A 19,726-nucleotide genomic window follows, 5' to 3' on the forward strand; every position below is an offset into this window, starting at 1 on the left:
GTAATTGTTATAGTTGATTACCATTCCAAGTGGCCAGAGGTCAGTGTAGTGAAGGACATTCAATCGTCCATGATTATAGCATTTTGTGAGGAGGTTTGGAAAAGAGAAGGTTATCCCACAGAATTAGTGACGGATAATGGACCACAATTCACATCTAATGAGTTTGAGGTGTATTTAAATGGTTGTGGAGTTAAACATGTAAGGACTGCGGTAGCACATCCCAGTGATAATGGATTGGTGGAAAGATTTAATAGAGTGTTGGGGGATAATATCCAGCTGTCTCTTCAGAACAATCTAGATTGGAAGACAGAGTTAAAGAATTTATTATGGAGTTATCGTACAACTCCTCATTCTGCAACGTTGGAAACACCGTTTATGTTATTGAAGGGCAGAAAACCGTGCACCAACATTGCTCCTGGATGGATGGGAAGAGCAGGTAGAAAATATGTAAATAGTGAGAAGTTTCTTTGTCGTGGGGAAGAAATGCAGGGAAGGTATGATGGAAGGTTGAGGAGTAAGGTAAGGATGTGCAAGATAAAGGTTGGTGATTGGGTACGTACCAGATTGGTGCGTGATGTGAAGAAAGGTTTGTCCAGATGGTCAGATCCTAAACGCAGTGTGGGAGTAAAAAGGTGTAGTGTGGTTGTGGAAGATGGCAAGAGATGGAACATGGGTGATGTGGTGAGGTGTAGTGATCAAGAGATAAGGGTATGGTTGAGAGTGCATCAAGGACAGTCAGGAGATGTAAGTAAGACATTGCCGAGAAGGTGGTGTCTGGAGAAGAGGACTGTTAAAAGGCCAGAATATTTGAAGGATTACTACTCAAAGTAATGTGCTATTAAGATTACTAAAAACTATTTCTGTATATAGTTCTCTATGTAGTGTCTTTTGTGCTTGTGCATTGTATTTAGTTTAATCCATTGTGTCATTTTTTTTTTAGGATGATGTATATCCGTTTTTTTAAATTTCTTTAAATTATAAGAGAGAAGATGTGTTGTATTTAGATGGTATAATGAAGAATGTTAGGAAGCTGCTTAGCAACAGCAAGTGGAATGTAGAATTGTTGTAGTTTGTAAGGCAGTTGCTGATATGATCTGCCAGGGTTGGATGACTTTATCTACTGAGAATAAAACTTCGAACAAGAGATAAAGGAGAGACCTTCTTCTTTTTAGTTTCTGCGCCGGGAGTTAAATATGGCACTGGGGGGGCTAGTGTCATTTTAAGGATGGGAGCGCCTACTTTGCACCTCATTGACATAAGCTAGGTTTGCGCATCCTGAAAATTGAGCTAATTCTAATATTTTGACACTAGATGGGTCAAGCATCATAATATAAAGATGGAGTTAAGTTAGCGCTGCTTTAGCGCCGAAATAAATGGTGCTAAGGCGACGCTAAGCTTCCATAAATAGGGGCCTAAGTGGCAGAGAATTCCACAGGCGCAAAAAACGATAAGGTGCAGCTACCCAGACATGCTTTCCATAATATTTGTATATAGAGAGGAAGTTAGAGGAGCAAAGAGATCTGCTGGGCCTGTAACTATCCATGCAGACAGAGAAAAAACGAGGTGGAAGTCTATAAAAGGAGAGGTGAACAACACATGTCACTCTAAATCATAAAAAACTTGGATAGGCAACCAGAACAGAGATGGAAGCGTCAAAGCCAGGGTACCTAGGCTACCATATGAGCTGGTTGGTTTTGTATGGACCAAAGGCAATGGGTCAAGACGGAGTTTATACCCAGGTAGGCATTGCGGCAGTAATCCAAATCTGATATGATTAATGCTGTAACAAAACCACAGCAACCGTCTTTAGAAAGATAAGAGAAACTAATCAATTTTTCCTCCCAGACTCATCAGAGCTTTAGGTTTCAAAATCTGTGGGACAGAGAGATAGATGTCAAAGGTTGGGGTTTCCACTATTGACCAGTACCTATGCTTTGTCTACATTCAGATTCAGCTAGTGGTGGCCCATACAAGCTCTAACTTCAGAGGCAGATCACCTGCAAGAAGGTCACTCAATCTAAATAATATCGGAGTGTCATCCTCACAGAATATAACTGAAAAATGTGAGAGCAAATGAGCAAAGCAAGTGGTCCGAGATATAGATGAAACAGATAAAGTGACAGCACAGAACCTTTGCGCTTACGATAGGTGATGTCACTGGTCGAAGTGATGAAAGGATGAAGTGATATTCACTGATACCTCTCAAAGAGAAAGTTCAGAAAAACTTCTGCACAGTTTCACCAATGCCAGCTCAGCATGTGCTGGGCAGTATCTAATGCTATCAAAAGATCTAATAAAAGCAGGCTACCTACATGGTTGACATCAACCACTGGACAAGGACCATCTAAAACTGTAATAACAGACTTGTACCTCTGTTAGGCCTAACCCCTGCTTGGGCATCCTAAAGATGGCCATTCATGGAGACTTCTTGGATGCTTAGGGGAAGGGAGATAGTTGAAAGTATTGCAGGGATCCACAGGAGGTTTCTTTAGGAGAGGGGGACCAGAGGGGAGGGCCAGCTGTTGACAGCATTGTAGGGAGATACATGAGGTTTCTTCTGGGGAAGGAGGACGAGGGAGGTGGGCAGAACTTGGGGGTATTGTTGGACGCCACATGAGGTTCCTTTAGTATTAACACTGACAGACATTGGAGCAGAGCTCAATAGGTCTAACAGAGGATGAAACAAAATATTTTTCTTGAGGGGGTAACGCCACCGGGACTGGGTACATTAAGGTGGGCTGATCAGTCACATTACAGCCAGTCCATAAAGGACAGGAAGTGTTTCTGCAAGTGGAGGGGAAGAGGAAATAAGGTGTGTTGAATTTGTTTCTTTTGTTCGGCGTCCTGAAGAATACAATACACTCATGGTGTGAGCACAACCGTGCCGAGAACAGAGTTATTAAGGGTCATTTGTGTGTTGCTTTAACATGAGACGTGGCAAAATCTAGATGGAATCTTCCTGTTGACATGATGTTTTTGGATCTATTCTTACTGCAAAATTGGATTACATTCGCCTAATAGATGATTACCCAAAAGCATTGGTGGTGCAATAGAAGAAAATGGATTACATTTTATGTTAAGAGCCTTGAAAAAGTCCTATAACAGGACAAAACACGGGGGCGTGGCTAACCGCCCAAGAGAAAGCACAATATCAAGAAAGGCCCCAGAGACAAGGAAACAAAGGTGAGGGCCACCTAATTAATATAACTGCAAACGCGGCGGTGGGGGGCACGAGACATTGCTGGTAGGGCTGCGGCCCACAACCCCCCCTAAGAGGAGGCTTTGATGGGACAGGAACATACCCGCTGAAACACGTGCAAAATAAAGGGGCGCTAAGAAGAATAAAAAGACTTTAAAACATTGCTCGGCTGAGATCCGAGCAGAACCCAACTCTCTGTCTCCCGCGTGACAAGCACGAAACAATAAAAAAGCGAGGCTATCATTCATGGACCTTAGCTTAGGAACACAATTATTGTAAACAGTTTATCGACTCTGTGTCGCACCGAAGCCTCATTCGACTCCCTAACGCTGCCGACCTGTAGGCCCGCGAAGGCATACAATGAATACTTGACCCCCCCACTGCCAACCACAAAGTCTGTATACAGACCTAGCATACAATATATGCTGGATCCATAGTGTACACCGACGCTCGAACTCAACACAAATTGCACAACCAGCCATGGGCCGCACCAAAGGCAAACACTCCGAAAATGGAGAAGCTTCTAGACCCAACGACCCTACACCGGAAATACTGGTTAAAAACCATGCGGACAAACTTGATCTTATTCTACGAGAAATCAAAGACTCCCGGCAAGCAATTGAGAACAGTCTAGGATCTATCACAGCAGAACTGAATATCCTAAGAGATGATAAAAAAAAACTATCTGACAGAATACAGAAAACAGAATCCAATGTAACAGAAATACTTCCAACCCATAAGGAAAATAGAACCGCCATTGAACTACTTCAACAACAAGTGCAAGCTCTACAAGAAAGAGCCGAAGATGCAGAAGGGCGGTCAAGGGCGCAATAATATTCGCATACTAGGAATCCCGGAAGGAAAAGAAGGGAAAAACCCAACACACTATGTGGAAGGATGGCTGAAATTAATTGCCGAGGATCGTCTATCAGTCCACTTTGTGGTAGAGAGAGCACACCGTATCCCAAGCAGGAAACCCCCGCCGGGAGCACCAGCCCGTCCCTTAATAGCGCGGATATTGAACTACAGAGACAGGGATACCATACTACAAATAGCAAGAGAACTGGATCCCATCATAGTAGACAATGCCCGAATTTCCTTCTATCCAGACTACACAATGGTAGTTCAGAAACGCAGAACATCTTTGTAGGGAGTAAAGCAAAGAAGGTGTAACATACGCCCTCCTATTCCCGGCCAGAATGCGAGTCTCATATAACCAAAAGACTCACTTTTTTGAGACTCCAGACCTGGTGTGTGCCTGGCTGGATGAGACCTTCCCACAGTCAAAAACTAGAGAACCAGGTGATCCCCCCCCCCCCACGAGACAATATCACCAACCCCGCAAAGACAAGCAAAGCAGACTGCAAACGCAGCGGAAAAAAACTGGCCCGACACTCCAACAAGCGCTGGAAGGCCAAAATGACGCGATACAATCAGCATACTCCCTACAAGAGACAAACTCCCCCCCCCAGATGGGCCCTCGTCGAAGGACAGCACCGTGGCGTCGGACTCAGAAGGGAGCCTGACGCTATTTCCTGCAATTACCCCACAGACAGGCCGAGATCTGTGTTGAGCACTCCCCTCAATGCTAGAAACTATGCTACCCATACTCTACAGGGCCTAAGGCCTTCCTCCAAATGGTGGGCTCGGGGGGTAGAGCTCCGCGGTCTCCCTAATCCACAAAAGAACCCGCTATCTACGGGCAAGAAACATAGACTTCACATCTTGTACTGCCCAATTTCGTAGGCTTCTCACTATTCGTATGCTTTTGTTATAATATGATAGTTATGTACTACAGAAAAGTTAGGCACTCTACCTGGTCTTTCAGTTAAGACGCAGAATTGTTCACTGTTACACACAGTTGTCATCTACAAATAATCTGCATATACTTATACATAGGGGACACCAGACATGGAGAGTCATGGGAGGGATGAAGAGGCTAACACCGCAGAATGGCTGCACAGTATGAATACAACATTGTAACTTGGAATGTAAGGGGAATGGGAGCCATACAAAAAAGACATAGAATACTGGCCCAATTAAACCGCCGAAAAATACACATTGCTTATTTACAAGAGACCCATCTTACCACCCACGAAGTTTCAAAACTCCGCAAGAAATGGAGGGGGCAATTTTTACACACATCATACTCGTCATTCGCGCGAGGAGTGGCTGTATGGATTAGGGCCGGGGTACCCTTTGAAGTACTAGATACTAAAATAGACGTGGAAGGCAGATACACTCTAATTAAGGGCAACCTAGACGGGAAACCCATAGTAGTAGGTAGCATTTACACCCCTAATGTCGGACAAGATGCATTTCTGGAGAGAATATCGAAGACACTGCTACAATGGGCACATATTCCGTGGATAATGGGGGGAGACTTTAACGCAATACTTGATACCAGCTTAGATCGTAGTACCCCACCACTGTCCGGGACGAACATCCAAAAACAAGCGGAAGCGCTAAAAGCTTGGATGCAGGGCTGGTCACTTATAGATATATGGCGGGCCAAAAATGCTAGTATGAGGGAATACTCCTTTTGCTCCCATCCACATAAGTCCACATACGACTAGATCGTATGATTTGCACAACATCGTTACAGACACAAGTGACTAAGACCACATACCTGGGAAAGACGCTCTCTGACCATAATCCCTTAGAACTGACCATATTATGGGGTAGGTCGTCTACACCTATCCCTACGTGGCGATTACAGCCAGTAGTACTGGAGGACACTCCTCTGAGGGAAGAAGTGAGTCAGACGATCACCAATTTTTTTTTTAAAACAATACAGGATCGGCGTCTTCCCCTCTGATAGAACGGGAAGCATTCAAAGTAGTGATAAGAGGTACATTAATGAGTAATGTATCGGGAGTGCGGAAAACACTAATGTGAGAACTGCAACAGGTGGAGAACCGACTGGGAATACTGGAAAAAGAATCAATAGCACAGCCCCACAAAGCCCAACACTTACAGGAAGCAAGAACCGAACACACACACCTTCTCGAGAGATTGAGAAAAATTGGCCATGCTAAATATAGGGAACGAGCACACAGCGAGGGAGACAGGGCGGGTGCACTCTTGGCACGATTGATAAGGGATGATCCACCCTCCACTCCTATAATACATATCAACACCCCACACCAAGGAAATATAACAACACAACTAGAAATCAACAATGCATTCCGAGACTATTACACAGCCCTATACTCCGCCCCACCATTAATGGAGAGAGCAGAAATTAATGCCTTTTTAGCTAACATCGAACTCCCAACACTCCACGAAGAGGCCAGAGAGAAACTAAGCGCCCAAATAACGCAAGGGGAGATACGAGAAACTATTAAGAGCATGGCACAGAACAAGACACCAGGCTTGGATGGACTCCCATCCGAGTTTTACTCCACATACAGCGTGCAGCTGGCCCCACACCTGGAACGACTATATCAAGCCTCACTGACATTGGGACATCTCCCAGATACTACCAAACAAGCAATAGTGACGTCCCTACTAAAACCGGGTAAGGATGCAACTGACATCTCATCCTACAGACCACTATCCTTATTGAATTCGGAGTGCAAGATTTTAGCAAAAATATTAGCGCAGAGACTTCTCGGCTATGTCAGTGGCCTGATCCCCACAGATCAATGTGGTTTCATCCCATCCAGATGCACCTCCCTCAATATTCGCCGCTTGTATCACGTAATGGACGTGGCCAGGAAGGGACTTCCACACGCGGGGTGCCTCTCACTAGATCTGCGGCAGGCTTTCGACTCCCTACATTGGGATTATATGCTGGCAGTGCTGGAAAAATGTGGGATTCCACTGAAATACACAAAATGGGTCCGTCTCTTGTATGCTGAACCAACGGCAAGAGCACGCACAGGACAGAATATATCTGACGCATATCAGGTAAATAGAGGCACTAGGCAGGGACGTCCTTTGTCCCCCTTATTATTTGCCCTGGCAATAGAACCCCGGGATCAACTTCTGAGACAGGACAGCGGAGCATGGGGAATAGACATAGAAAAAAACAAAACATGCAGTCTCGTTATATGCAGATGATATTATATTTTATATTAAGGACCTTCGACAACCCCCGACACAATAGCATTGTTCTTCCAGAAATTCACACCATTGTCAGGACTGGCTAATCATTTTAACAAATCTATGGCATTCACCTTCCATGAATCAAATGATGATAGTACAATACCATTTGGAGAACAACAACTACAAAAGGCCACAAGCACATTCCGCTATCTTGGCATCCATATATATCGCACCTCGACAGACCTACTAGAGGGGAACCTAAAGAAAGCCATGTCCGAACTAAGACCACAGATTCAATTCTGGATCACGCTGCCAATATCGATAGTGGGAAGACTAGCCCTGGCAAAAATGGTAATGCTACCCCGCCTCTTATACTGTTTCACGAATTTACCAGTAAGGGTACCAGAATCCTACTTCAAAACACTCAATTCCATGCTATTAGATCTTATATGGGGAAGAGGTAGACGTCGAATAAGTTTGCTTAACCTGCAGATGTCCGTGGACCAGGGGGGTATGGGTGCGCCGGATTTTAAAGCATACTGCATAGCAAGCCAACTTCAATGGCTAGCATGTTGGCTGGCCAGTCGCAACCTCCAAGAAATAGAATATACCCAATTAATGTTTGACAAGGGCAGCATACATGCTAGGCTGTGCCCAGGAGGCCGATCCCCGGAAACATACCACTTCTTCTAGGGGTGGCCCTGCAGTATTGGAGATTATCACTAAAATATACCTCTGACATACTCCCCTACTCTCCCAATATACCACTGCTGGGACTACCAGTTACAGCAGGTACCTTAACCCACAACACACTACTTAGCTGGGCACAAGAGGGAATAAACATGGTTGGTGCCCTATTCAAAGACCAGCAACTGCTTAACCACACAGACTATATCCATGAACACGGTTTGCCCCCCTCAAGCTTTCTACTATACGCTAGTATTACACACTACGTCAAGAAACACTGGTACACAGACAATAAGGAGCCTCCTACGCATGATCTTGTCCGTGCTATATACACTGTAGGGCAGGGTAAACACTTAATAAAATGGCTAAATAGGGGAGTCAGAACTCACCTGGCATATCCCCTGTTAGCGCTTAAGCTCAAATGGGAAACAGATATAGATAAGGAATTATCCGAAGAAGACTGGTCCACCATACTAAAGTACCCAGGTCAAATATCCCGTAATACGAGATTTAAATGTATTCAATTTGCCATTCTGCATAGGGCATACCTCACAACACACAGACTACATATCCTACATCCGGGGACATCCTCTGCGTGCCCCAGGTGCAGAGTAGAAGATGCTGATTTACTGCATATGCTCTGGAGCTGCCCTGATATAGCGGCATATTGGAAAGGAGTAACTACCATACTAGGCAAAATGACTGGTAATACCATACAATACACAACAGGGACATGTATGCTTGGTATGCTCCCGCACCTAAAGAAAAAGAAAACACTACTCAGACTCATAAATCTGGCACTACTGTTAGCGAAGCGCCTTCTAACAAGGCGATGGAAAGCAACCACAGCCCCCACGACAACACAATGGAAAGCAGAGGTGATGGAATGGGGAAAAGCAGAGGGTGAGGCACTTAGGCAAGTAGATAACTCTGGAATGAGAGAATGCCCGGTAGCCCCAGATTGGGATACACTAATGGAAAATTTTGAGACACTGAGTGAAGAAGAAGATGAGTAGAATAATACACAAAGGAAGAACCCCCAACAGACTAGAAATTACAAAGTTGAAAAACTAGAACAATAGTATAAATTTGTGTCCTGGTAACTAAAAACCCTAGGTATAGTTGGAATAAGATGACCAAGTAGTTGATAAAAGTTAAGTAGCGATGTTAAACGGTTAAAAGTTGAAACAGGCAATAAGGCGATGCAATGCACTGTATGGAAATGTTATAAAATGACGTTAAAACACGACTCTGTACTGCATAACAAATGTTATAGAAAGATTTTTAAAAAACTGCAATGTAAGTACTGGCTGAACAACAATAAAAAATGTGTTTAAAAAAAAAAGAAAAACAGGACAAAACACGTGTCGGCTGAATCCTGTCAACATCAGCAAAGTTTGCTCTTAGTTTGAACTTTTATGAACTGGTCACAGATGTGATTGAATCATTTGAATCTGGTTTTCAAATTATACAATCCATAATGTTATTTTGGGTTTGTTAGGTGATTTGCATTTCTTGGATATAGAATTGTTTCTTATGTTTAATAAAATGTTTGATTTGAATTAACTTACCACATACCCATTATCATTCCTGTGTATAAATTATCTTGTAATTAAAAAATAAGTCTGTATTGATACACATTTTTATTGATACTGCTTTTGGTGAAGTTTAGGAACTGTGATATATGTGTGCTCCACTAGTTGTCTTTTGTCTTGTTTCCAAGGATGCCTTGAACATATAGACCTAAATGCTTGTATAGCAGCTCGTCATGCAGGTCAATGAAGTGATGCTTCCGCTGTCCTGCTGGAAGACTGACTGCTGTACTTACAGATCTCCTCTAGGCTGGCACAGCAGAGCTATCCACGGAGATCTCTGTGGCTTCAGCAGAGCTGCTGCGGCAGTCACTCATCCCAAGGCACTGAAGCTTTGCTGAGCGAGTGCCACGTTTAAAGAGTCCGCTCTGCAAAGTTTGTTGCTTTTGTTTTTTCTTTCTTGAGAGTTTGTAATAAAAATGCGAACATGAAATGCCCCTGAAATGCTGGGTGAGTTTTCTCCAGTGAGTGGTGGTCATTTCCTTATTTTCCTTTGAGAGACAGTCCTGCTTTCCATGGCGATCCGGAGCTGGAAGATTGTCCGATGCAATGGACATTGACTGAGGGCCCACTGATGGATGAACCTACGGTTTCTGCTGGTAGAGGCAGTGGAATCCCCCCCTTTACATACACAGCACTTCCAATGACTCTAAGGTGGTGGCGGGGGGGGGGCTGCAAGCATGGCCACAGGCTATCCACCACTTTTCGGTGGATCCAGCATCTGCCCAACTCTGAATGAAGTCCAATCTCCTTTATTCCTGGGTATTGTTCTCTACAGCTCCACTAGAATTTAATGAATAATTTCTCCTCATCTAAAGCCTCCTCTGCAGGCTCACAGTGTGTGCAGTAATCCCAGCGCTGTGACAGGTGCACCGTGTGCTCTTCTGCCATCATCCAACATGGGGCATCCCTGGTGTGACCTGCGATTCCAAGGCTGTGAGACACCCTCCTGGGTCTTCTGCCTTCACTTCTAAGGTGCCCGCAGTTTGTAACCTGTGATCCCAGAGCTGTAAGATACTTAGCTCAATGGATAAGACCTCAGATTTTAATCCACTGGGAGACATACCTTGTACTGCTGGTCCTCTTTCTGTATGGAGGCCAAAGAACTGCCTGAGATCCCAGAACACATATTGTGTGCTTTTGGACCTCCTCTGCTATAGAGCCCATGGTGCCTGATATCCCTGCACATTCACCGACTCCCTGTGTACTCTTCAAACGTCTCCACTTTGGAGCCCACAGCAAGACTTGAGATTCCGGAACACACCTAGACATACCATGCACCCTTGGACTGCCTTCTTTTTTTAGCTCATTGGGCTTCACATGCTTGAGATCCCTGCAAACCCTCAGATACATTGTGTACTCCTGGGCCTTGCCTGCTTTAAAGCTCGAATTACTCAAGATCCTGTAAACCTCACAGATATACTGTTTATATTTGGCACTGCTTCTTTATAGATGCCAGAGCGCAGGTTGAGATCCTATAACACTCAAAGACAGAAGTCCTGAGCCTTCCTAGGTACCAAGATCAGAATACCTCTTGAGATCCCAGAACATCCACTGATGTTCTGTGTACTCTTAAAACAGACCACCGCTGCATCCACTTCTCCCACCAGAAACCAGTCACTCACCACCACCACACACAACCCCCCCGACGCAACTGGAGCAAAATATCAACGGATCAACTGATCTCCACTCTCGCCTGGGCCCCACCCCCTGGGGCCCTGGACCCCAACACACCACCAACCTGCATTGCTGGATAGAAGATTGCGCCAACACCCTTGCACCACTCAAAAAAAATCCAAACACCTCCCACAGAATCAAGGCCAGCTGGTTCACTCCAGAACTGCAGGAATCCAAACGGCTATGTCACAGAATGGAAAAAAACTGCCACCTTGACCCTACCAATTCCAACCACATCGCTTTCAAGGATGCCCTACGCAAACATCACCAACTGATCCGCACCACCAAAAGGACCCACTTCAAAAATCACATCGACACCAACGCTCACAACAGTAAAGAGCTCTTCTGCATCATCAATGAGCTCTCCACCCCCAGGACCTGCTCCAACGAACCCCCGCCATCACAGGAGTCTTGCAACTGACTGGTAACCCACTTCCGTCGAAAGATAGAAGAAATTGACAATAGCTTCAAACCCCAGACCCATCAGCTGACTACAAACACTCAAGAACCCAACGCTCCAAGCAACACCCACCTCCTCCACACCTGGACCCCCGTCAACATAGAGGACACCGCCACCACCATGGCCTCCATCCACTCTGGATCACCATCTGACCCCTGCCCACACCATATCTTCAATAAGGCAAACATCATCATCGCCCCCCACCTCTGCAAAACCATCAACAGCTCCTTCGAGTCAGCCACCTTCCCAGAAAGATGGAAGCACGCAGAAATCAACGCCCTGCTGAAGAAACCAAAGGCAGACCCAGACGACCTCAAGAACTACCGGCCAATCTCCCTCCTTCCCTACCCATCCAAGGGCATCGAAAAAATCATAAACAGCCAACTATCCCAGTTCCTGGAAGACAGCAAGGTACTCAACACCTCCCAATCCGTATTCCGCAGAAACCACTGCACCGAGACTGCACTCATTGCTGCCACAGACGACATTAGGACCATGCTCGACGAAGGAGAAACAGCAGCACTCATCCTCCTGGACCTATCTGCAGCTTTCGACACGGTATGTCATCACACTCTCCGCACACGCCTCCACAACGCTGGAATCCACGACAAGGCACTCGACTGGATCTTGTCATTTCTCTCAGGCAGAACCCAGAGTCCACCTCCCACCGTTCCTGTCAGAAGCCTCCAGAATCATCTGTGGCGTTCCCCAAAGATCTTCGCTCAGCCCCACGCTCTTCAACGTTTACATGCCTCCCCTCACCAACATCGCACGAACCCACCACATCAACATAGTTTCCTACGCAGACAACACTCAGCTCATCCTCTCCCTCACGAAAGACCCTACAACTGCAAAGAACAACCTCCACAACGGACTTCACGCCATCGCCAGCTAGATGGAATCAAGCCTCCTCACGTTAAACACAGACAAGACAGAAATCCTCATCTTTGGCACCAACCCCTCAACTTGGAATGACTCCTGGTGGCCCACCTCCCTAGGAACCGCGCCTTCACCCACCACCCACGCACGCAACCTAGGCTTCATCTTGGACTCCACACTCAGCATGACTCAGCAGGTCAATGCCATCTCCTCTTCCTGCTACAATACTCTCCGCATACGCCGCAAAATCTTCAAGTGGATTCCCGTCAAAACCAGGAAAACTGTCACCTACGCCCTGGTCAGCAGCCGATTGGACTACGGAAATGCCCTATGTGCAGGAATAACAACCAAACTCCTAACAAAGCTGCAAAGAATCCAGAATGCATCCGCCCGCCTCATTCTGGACATCCCACGCTGCACCCACATTTCCCCCCACCTCAGAGACCTTCACTGGCTACCAGTATCAAAGAGGATCACCTTCAAACTCCTCATCCACGCACACAAGGCCCTCCACGACACAGGCCCAGCCTACCTCAACGACAGACTCACCTTCCACACCCCCACCCACAATCTTCGCTCTGCCAGCCTCGCCCTCGCCTCCATCCCCAGCATCCGCCGCACCACTGCCGGAGGAAGATCCTTCTCTCACCTAGCCGGCAAGACCTGGAACTCCCTACCGCTCCACCTTCGCCAGACCCAAGACCTCTTGACATTCAGGAAACGTCTCAAGACATGGCTCTACGACCAGTAGTCCCCCCCTCCCCCCAGCGCCTTGAGACCCTAACGGGTGATTAGTGCGCTCTATAAATCTTTGATTGATTGATTGAAACATCCTTCAGGCAAACCTATGGGACTCAAGGAGGGGGATATGTGATCCAGCTCTTTAAAAAGACAGTTTGTGCTCTTCTACATCCTCTTCTATGGGGCTCACTCTTCTCTGAGTCTGAGTCCCAGAGAACTTTGAGTCTGGGGTTTGCAACCTGTGGAGACAGAGCTGGGACAGGCACAACTGGGGCACTTTTACAGTCGCTTTTATGGGGCTCGTCATGCGTGACCTGTGATTCCAGGTCTAGGACAATCATACCCTGTGCTCCTCTGCAGCCTGTTCTACGGGGATCACTTTGTTCAACGTGTTAAGCCAAAGATGTGATTGACATTCCTTGTGCAGTCACTCCTAGGGAGCTCACTGTGTGCGCCCAGAGACCCTAGGGCTCTAATGGAATATCTTGTGCTCTTGCCTTTTCTGAGGGACTCATCGTGCGACCTGTGACCCAGGAACTATGGATGACACACCTTGTGCTCTTCTGCAGCTTCTTCTGAAGGACTCTGAGTGCGACCCAGGAACTATGAATGACACACCTTGTGCTCTTCTGCAGCTTCGTCTGAGGAACTCAGAGTGTGACCTGTGACCCGAGGACTATGAATGACGCACCCTGTGCTCTTCTGCAGCTTCTTCTGAGGGACTCACAGAGCGCGACCTGTGACCCAGGAACTATGAATGACACACCGTGTGCTCTTCTGCAGCTTCTTCTGAGGGACTCACAGTGCACGACCTTTGATCCAAGGAACTATAAATGACACACCGTGTGGTCTTCTGCAGCTTCTTCTGAGGGACTCACAGAGCACGACCTTTGACCCAGGAACTATGAATGACACACCTTGTGCTCTTCTGCAGCTTCTTCTGAGGGCCTCACAGTGCGACATGTGACCCAGGAACTATGAATGACACACCTTGTGCTCTTCTGCAGCTTCTTCTGAGGGCCTCACAGTGCGACCTGTGACCCAGGAACTATGAATGACGCACCTTGTGCTCTTCTGCAGCTTTGTCTGAGGGACTCACAGTGCACGACCTGTGACCCAGGAACTATGAATGACGCACCTTGTGCTCTTCTGCAGCTTCTTCTGAGGGACTCACAGAGCACGACCTTTGACCCAGCAACTATGAATGACGCACCTTGTGCTCTTCTGCAGCTTCATCTGAGGGACTCGGAGTGCGACATGTGACCCAGGAACTATGAATGACACTCTGTGTGCTCTTCTGCAGCTTCGTCTGAGGGACTCACAGTGCACGAACTGTGACCCAGGAACTATGAATGACGCACCTTGTGCTCTTCTGCAGCTTCTTCTGAGGGACTCAGAGTGCGACCTGTGACCCGAGGACTATGAATGACACACCTTATGCTCTTCTGCAGCTTCGTCTGAGGGACTCAGGGTGCCACCTGTGACGCGAGGACTATGAATGACGCACCTTGTGCTCTTCTGCAGCTTCGTCTGAGGGACTCAGGGTGCGACATGTGACTCAGGAACTATGACCGACATACCTACAGCATCCATTTTAGGACATCCTCATTCCTCACTCCTCATCCCTACTTCTCATCCCTGCTTCTCATCCATCATCCCTACTTCTCTTCCATCATCCCTACTTCTCATCCATCATCCCTACTTCTCATCCATCATATATTATCCCTACTCCTCATCCATAATCCCTACTTCTCTTCCATCATCCCTACTTCTCATCCCTGTCTCATCCCTGCTTCTTATCCATCATCCCTACTTCTCATCCATCATCCCTACTTCTCATCCATCATCCCTGCTTCTCTTCCATCATCCCTATTTCTCTTCCATCATCCCTACTTCTCGTCCATCATCCCTAATTCTCATCCATCATATATCATCCCTACTTCTCATCCATCATCCCTACTTCTCATCCATCATCCATCATCCCTACTTCTCATCCATCACCCCTACTTCTCATCCATCACCCCTACTTCTCATCCATCATCCCTGCTTCTCTTCCATCATCCCTGCTTCTCTTCCATCATCCCTACTCCTCATCCCGGCTTTTCATACATCATCCCTACTTCTCACTTCTCATCCATCATCCCTACTTCTCAGCCATCATACACCATCCCTACTTCTCATCCATCATCCCTACTTCTCATCCATCATACATCATCCCTACTTCTCATCCATCATCCCTACTTCTCATCCATCATCTCAGCTTCTCTTCCATCATCCTTACTCCTCATCCCTACTCCTCATCCCTACTCCTCATCCCTCATCCCTGCTTCTCATCCATCATCCCTACTTCTCATGCCTCAGCTATCATCCCTACTCCTCATTCCTCACCCCTCAGTCATACCAACACATTTTCAGTTTTGTGAAACACACCTTCAAACTGATTGGTTAGGAACAGCCAATCAGAGTTATGAGAGAGAGAGCTGCATTCTTACAGCTCTGCTGGTTTGGGAAACACAAAGAGCCCACAGCTAGGGCCATAAATCAGCTCTTGGAGAAAGGGTTATGCAGTTCATCTACAGTTCATCGAAAATCTTTCTGGTTTCAGAAAAGAAAAAAAATTGCTCTCAGAGATAAAAGCAGCCTCAGATGTAAACATGTTATTTGTTACAAATAAAAAGCAGGCTCAGATTTAAACATTTTATTTGTTACAAATAAAAATGAAACCAGAAAAGGTTTGGATGAATAGGATTGCACTGTCACCAGAGTTGATTTTAAACATTTTATTTCTACATATGAAACTGAAACCAGAAAGGTTTTTGGTTGAACTGTAGATGACCTGTATAACCCTTTCTCCAAGAGCTGATTTATGGCCCAGGCTGTGCACTCCTTGTATTTCCCAAACCAGCAGAGCTTTCTGGAGAGGCCTGTGCAAACAGAAAAACACTGAGTTAAATAAAATGAAATATTGTGCAGCCTTGAATTCACTGGAAACAAACACACAGTTGCATTTCCTCTCCTCCCTCTTCACCCACCATGTGCAATGAGGAGGCTGTTTTTCACTGAAATAGAATGCAGCTCTCTCTCATAACTCTGACTGGCTGTTCCCAACCAATCAGTGTGAAGGTGTGTTTCACAAAACTGAAAATGTGTTGGTATGACTGAGGGATGAAGAATGAGGAGTAGGGATGATGGATGAGGAGTAGGGATGATGGATGAGGCATGAGAAGTAGGAATGATGGATGAGAAGTAGGGATGAGAAGCAGGCATAAGGGATGAGAAGTAGGGATGATGGAAGAGAAGTAGGGATGAGAAGCAGGGATGAGGAGTAGGGGTGATGGAAGAGAAGCAGGGATGATGGATGAGAAGTAGGGATGATGTATGATGGATGAGAAGCAGGGATGATGGATGAGAAGTAGGGATGATGGATGAGAAGTAGAGATGATGGATGAGAAGTGAGAAGTAGGGATGATGGATGAGAAGCAGGGATGAGGAGTATGGATGATGGATGAGAAGCAGGGATGATGGATGAGAAGTAGGGATGATGGAAGAGAAGCTTGGATGATGGATGAGAAGTAGGGATGATGGATGAGAAGTAGAGATTATATATGATGGATGAGACGTAGGGATGATGGATGAGAAATAGGGATGATGGAAGAGAAATAGGGGTGATGGAAGAGAAGCAGGGATGATGGATGAGAAGTAGGGATGATGGATAAGAAGCAGGGATGAGAAGTAGGGATGATGGAAGAGAAGTAGGGATAATGGATGAGAAGAAGGGATAATATATGATGGATGAGAAGTAGGGATGATGGATGAGAACTAGGGATGATGGATGAGAAGCAGGGATGAGGAGTGAGGAATGAGGATGTCCTAAAATGGATGCTGTACATACCTTGCGCTCTCTGGCAGTCTCTTCTGAGGACCTGAGTTCAAGGGTCTGAGTGACCTGTGACCCCAGGACTATGAATGTCACACCCTTTGTTCTACTGCAGCCGTTTCTATGGGCCTCACAGTGTGGGTCATGTGTCCCAGGCGCTATGGCACACATCACTTTCTGAGTTTCGCTGGCCGCCTCTATACAAATGCACTGGGTGATCCCCTTAACTCCCGCTGGCACACATTTTGTTTATCTGCAGAGTCCTGTATGAACTCACAAAGTGTTTTCAGTTATGAACCCCGATCATCGGCACTCATGCTTTGTGCGAACGTAGCTACCATTAATGCAGCAGGTGCAGTGGCACTGGGGCCCAGAGCCAACGGGGGCCAGTGAATCCTAAAAAATGCTGTATTTTACACCCCACGCCGTTTTCCTTGCTTGCACCAGAGCCGATGGCGTCATTGCTACACTAGTGATACCTTGTGGTCTGTCAGCCCTCTCTATGGAACCTGGCTCGGGGGTGGAGGGCTGGGGTGAAGCAAGCAGGCTACGACAATCTGTCATCCCCGACAATCTGCCATCAAAGCGTGTCACAGCAGCCTGGTCGACACTAGGAGAATGACTGCCGAGGAATGGCCCGACATGCTCTGGTTTGAGAGAAGTCTACCCCGGACTGTTGTTAAATAATCCTCCTCTGGCCTACCTCGCTTTTTCCTCCTTGTCTAACATCCCGGGGACTTACTTTTCATGCTTTAGTGTATTTCCTGCACTAAGGAACATCCAGAGCTATGGTTACAAAATAAATGGACACGTAAAAATGTAAACATGGGCGTGCACCCGATATCTCGTAAATGTGTAACTCCTTAACCTCTTGTTTTCTTTCTCTTTCGGTCTAGTGTATCGCGTGACACCTGCCACCGTCCCCTCCGGCTCCGGCTCCGCCTCCCTCTGAACCCCAGTTTCCAGTCTTCTATTTTCGCTCTCTCTGACCACCTCTGCGTGTCTCCTTTTCTCCTTCTCTCTTGTTTTCCCTCTTGATATTTCCCTCTCCGACTCTCCCTCAGTTCTCTTGACCCCAGCTCACGCTGTAATGAGATGGGAGAGGGTGCAGTGAAAGCCCCGAGCTCAGCAGGGCTTAAGCTTCGAGCCCCTGGGACCACCTGGGGGGCTGCAGAGGGTGACACGTGAGGTGGCACCTAGGCGTGCTGGACCCTGGGCCCAGTCTCGGACAACCAGATGCGCATCTTGAGACAGGCGCTGATGTAACAAAACTTAAAATATCAGAAGCGAGGGGGACGGAGCCCTATCACCCATATGGGTGAAATGTCACAGCAAACAACATCCGATATCACTTGCACACCGAGTGCTAGCTGGGCGGCACAAGGACCCCCTTCTAGTTTTATCTTGCAAAATGTGCAGGTAAGCTGAACACCCACACAATACCTTGTATTCATCTACGGAATGTGACTGGTCGTACAAGCGCTGCCACAAACATACCTTGTGCTCTTGGGCAGCTACATCTATGGGAGTCACAGTGTGAGACCTGTGTTCACTGGGCCCATCACACAGAACACCGGGTGGGGAGGGGGGGTCTGATCCTCTCCAGAGATCAGCAGCAGCGCCTGGTTATGTTACTCACACACACTCTCCTATGGGAGCTTGAACCATTCTGCCGCGTTCCCGATCAGGCCCAATGAGTAACTTCGCTATGATCCTGTGCGTCCACACACCGTTTACTCCTCTGCAATCGTCCCTGTGAGGTGCACTTGGGATCCTTTAATATACACACACACACACCCACCCCCCCACCCCCCTTTGTGGTCTTCTCCAGCCTTACCTGTGAGGCTTAAGGGTGACATAATTTGTAATCTCTGAACACCCTTACACATACCTTGTACTCCTCTGCAGCCTCCTCGATGGGACTCACGGAGTGAGACTTGTGGTCCTTGGATCTGTCACACACAACACAGATGGGGGTCTGATCCTCTTCACAGAACAGCAGCAGCGCCTGGTTATGTTTCTCGCACAGATTCCCTTCTGGGGGCCTCACGGGGGCCAGATGAAGTTGTTTTACCATTCCCACAATGTTTCGGAGTTGCCTGTTGGGGCGGAGGCTTCTCTCTGTTGACATTTCTCTGCACTGCGGACAGGGGAAGTTTTCACCTCTTCCCTCCCAGCACGGAGTGATGCAGGAGCGACAGAAGTTGTGTCCACAATCAATAGTCACAGGATCAGTAAAATACTCCAAGCAGATGGAACAGGTGGCCTCATCTTTGAGACTGGTGACCTGAGCAGCTACAGCCATGGTCCCTGAAATGTCACAGGTTAGAATGAAGTGTAATTTCTCTGCGCGTGCCTGTCTCTCCTCCCCCTGCGCGTGATGGGACTTCCTGGTTGTGTTAAGAGGGAGTGGCTGCTTCAGGGACTTCCTCGGTGCACATTGGACGGAGACACAGAAATGTGTCTCAAGGCTTTCAGCCCTGCCCTACTGCTGTCCACCCCTTCTCCGTGTGGTATCTAGGCACGTTAAGGACCACTGCACCGCCCCGCCATCAGGTTCCCTT

General features: G+C 47.0%; 1 protein-coding gene across 1 annotated transcript in view; it reads right to left on the reverse strand.

The window, feature by feature from the left end:
- The window catches only part of LOC138276496 (E3 ubiquitin-protein ligase TRIM39-like), a 95,855-nt gene extending 76,329 nt beyond the window's left edge, over positions 1-19,526 (reverse strand). Inside the window, exon 1 of the mRNA XM_069219201.1 lies at positions 19,054-19,526. Within this exon, the coding sequence (XP_069075302.1) occupies positions 19,054-19,467 (414 nt within the window). The 5' untranslated portion in view covers positions 19,468-19,526. The remainder of the gene's footprint in view (positions 1-19,053) is intronic.
- Positions 19,527-19,726: the final 200 nt, after the last annotated feature.

Source organism: Pleurodeles waltl, chromosome 1_1 (assembly GCF_031143425.1).
Source record: "Pleurodeles waltl isolate 20211129_DDA chromosome 1_1, aPleWal1.hap1.20221129, whole genome shotgun sequence".
Lineage (NCBI taxonomy): Eukaryota > Metazoa > Chordata > Amphibia > Caudata > Salamandridae > Pleurodeles > Pleurodeles waltl.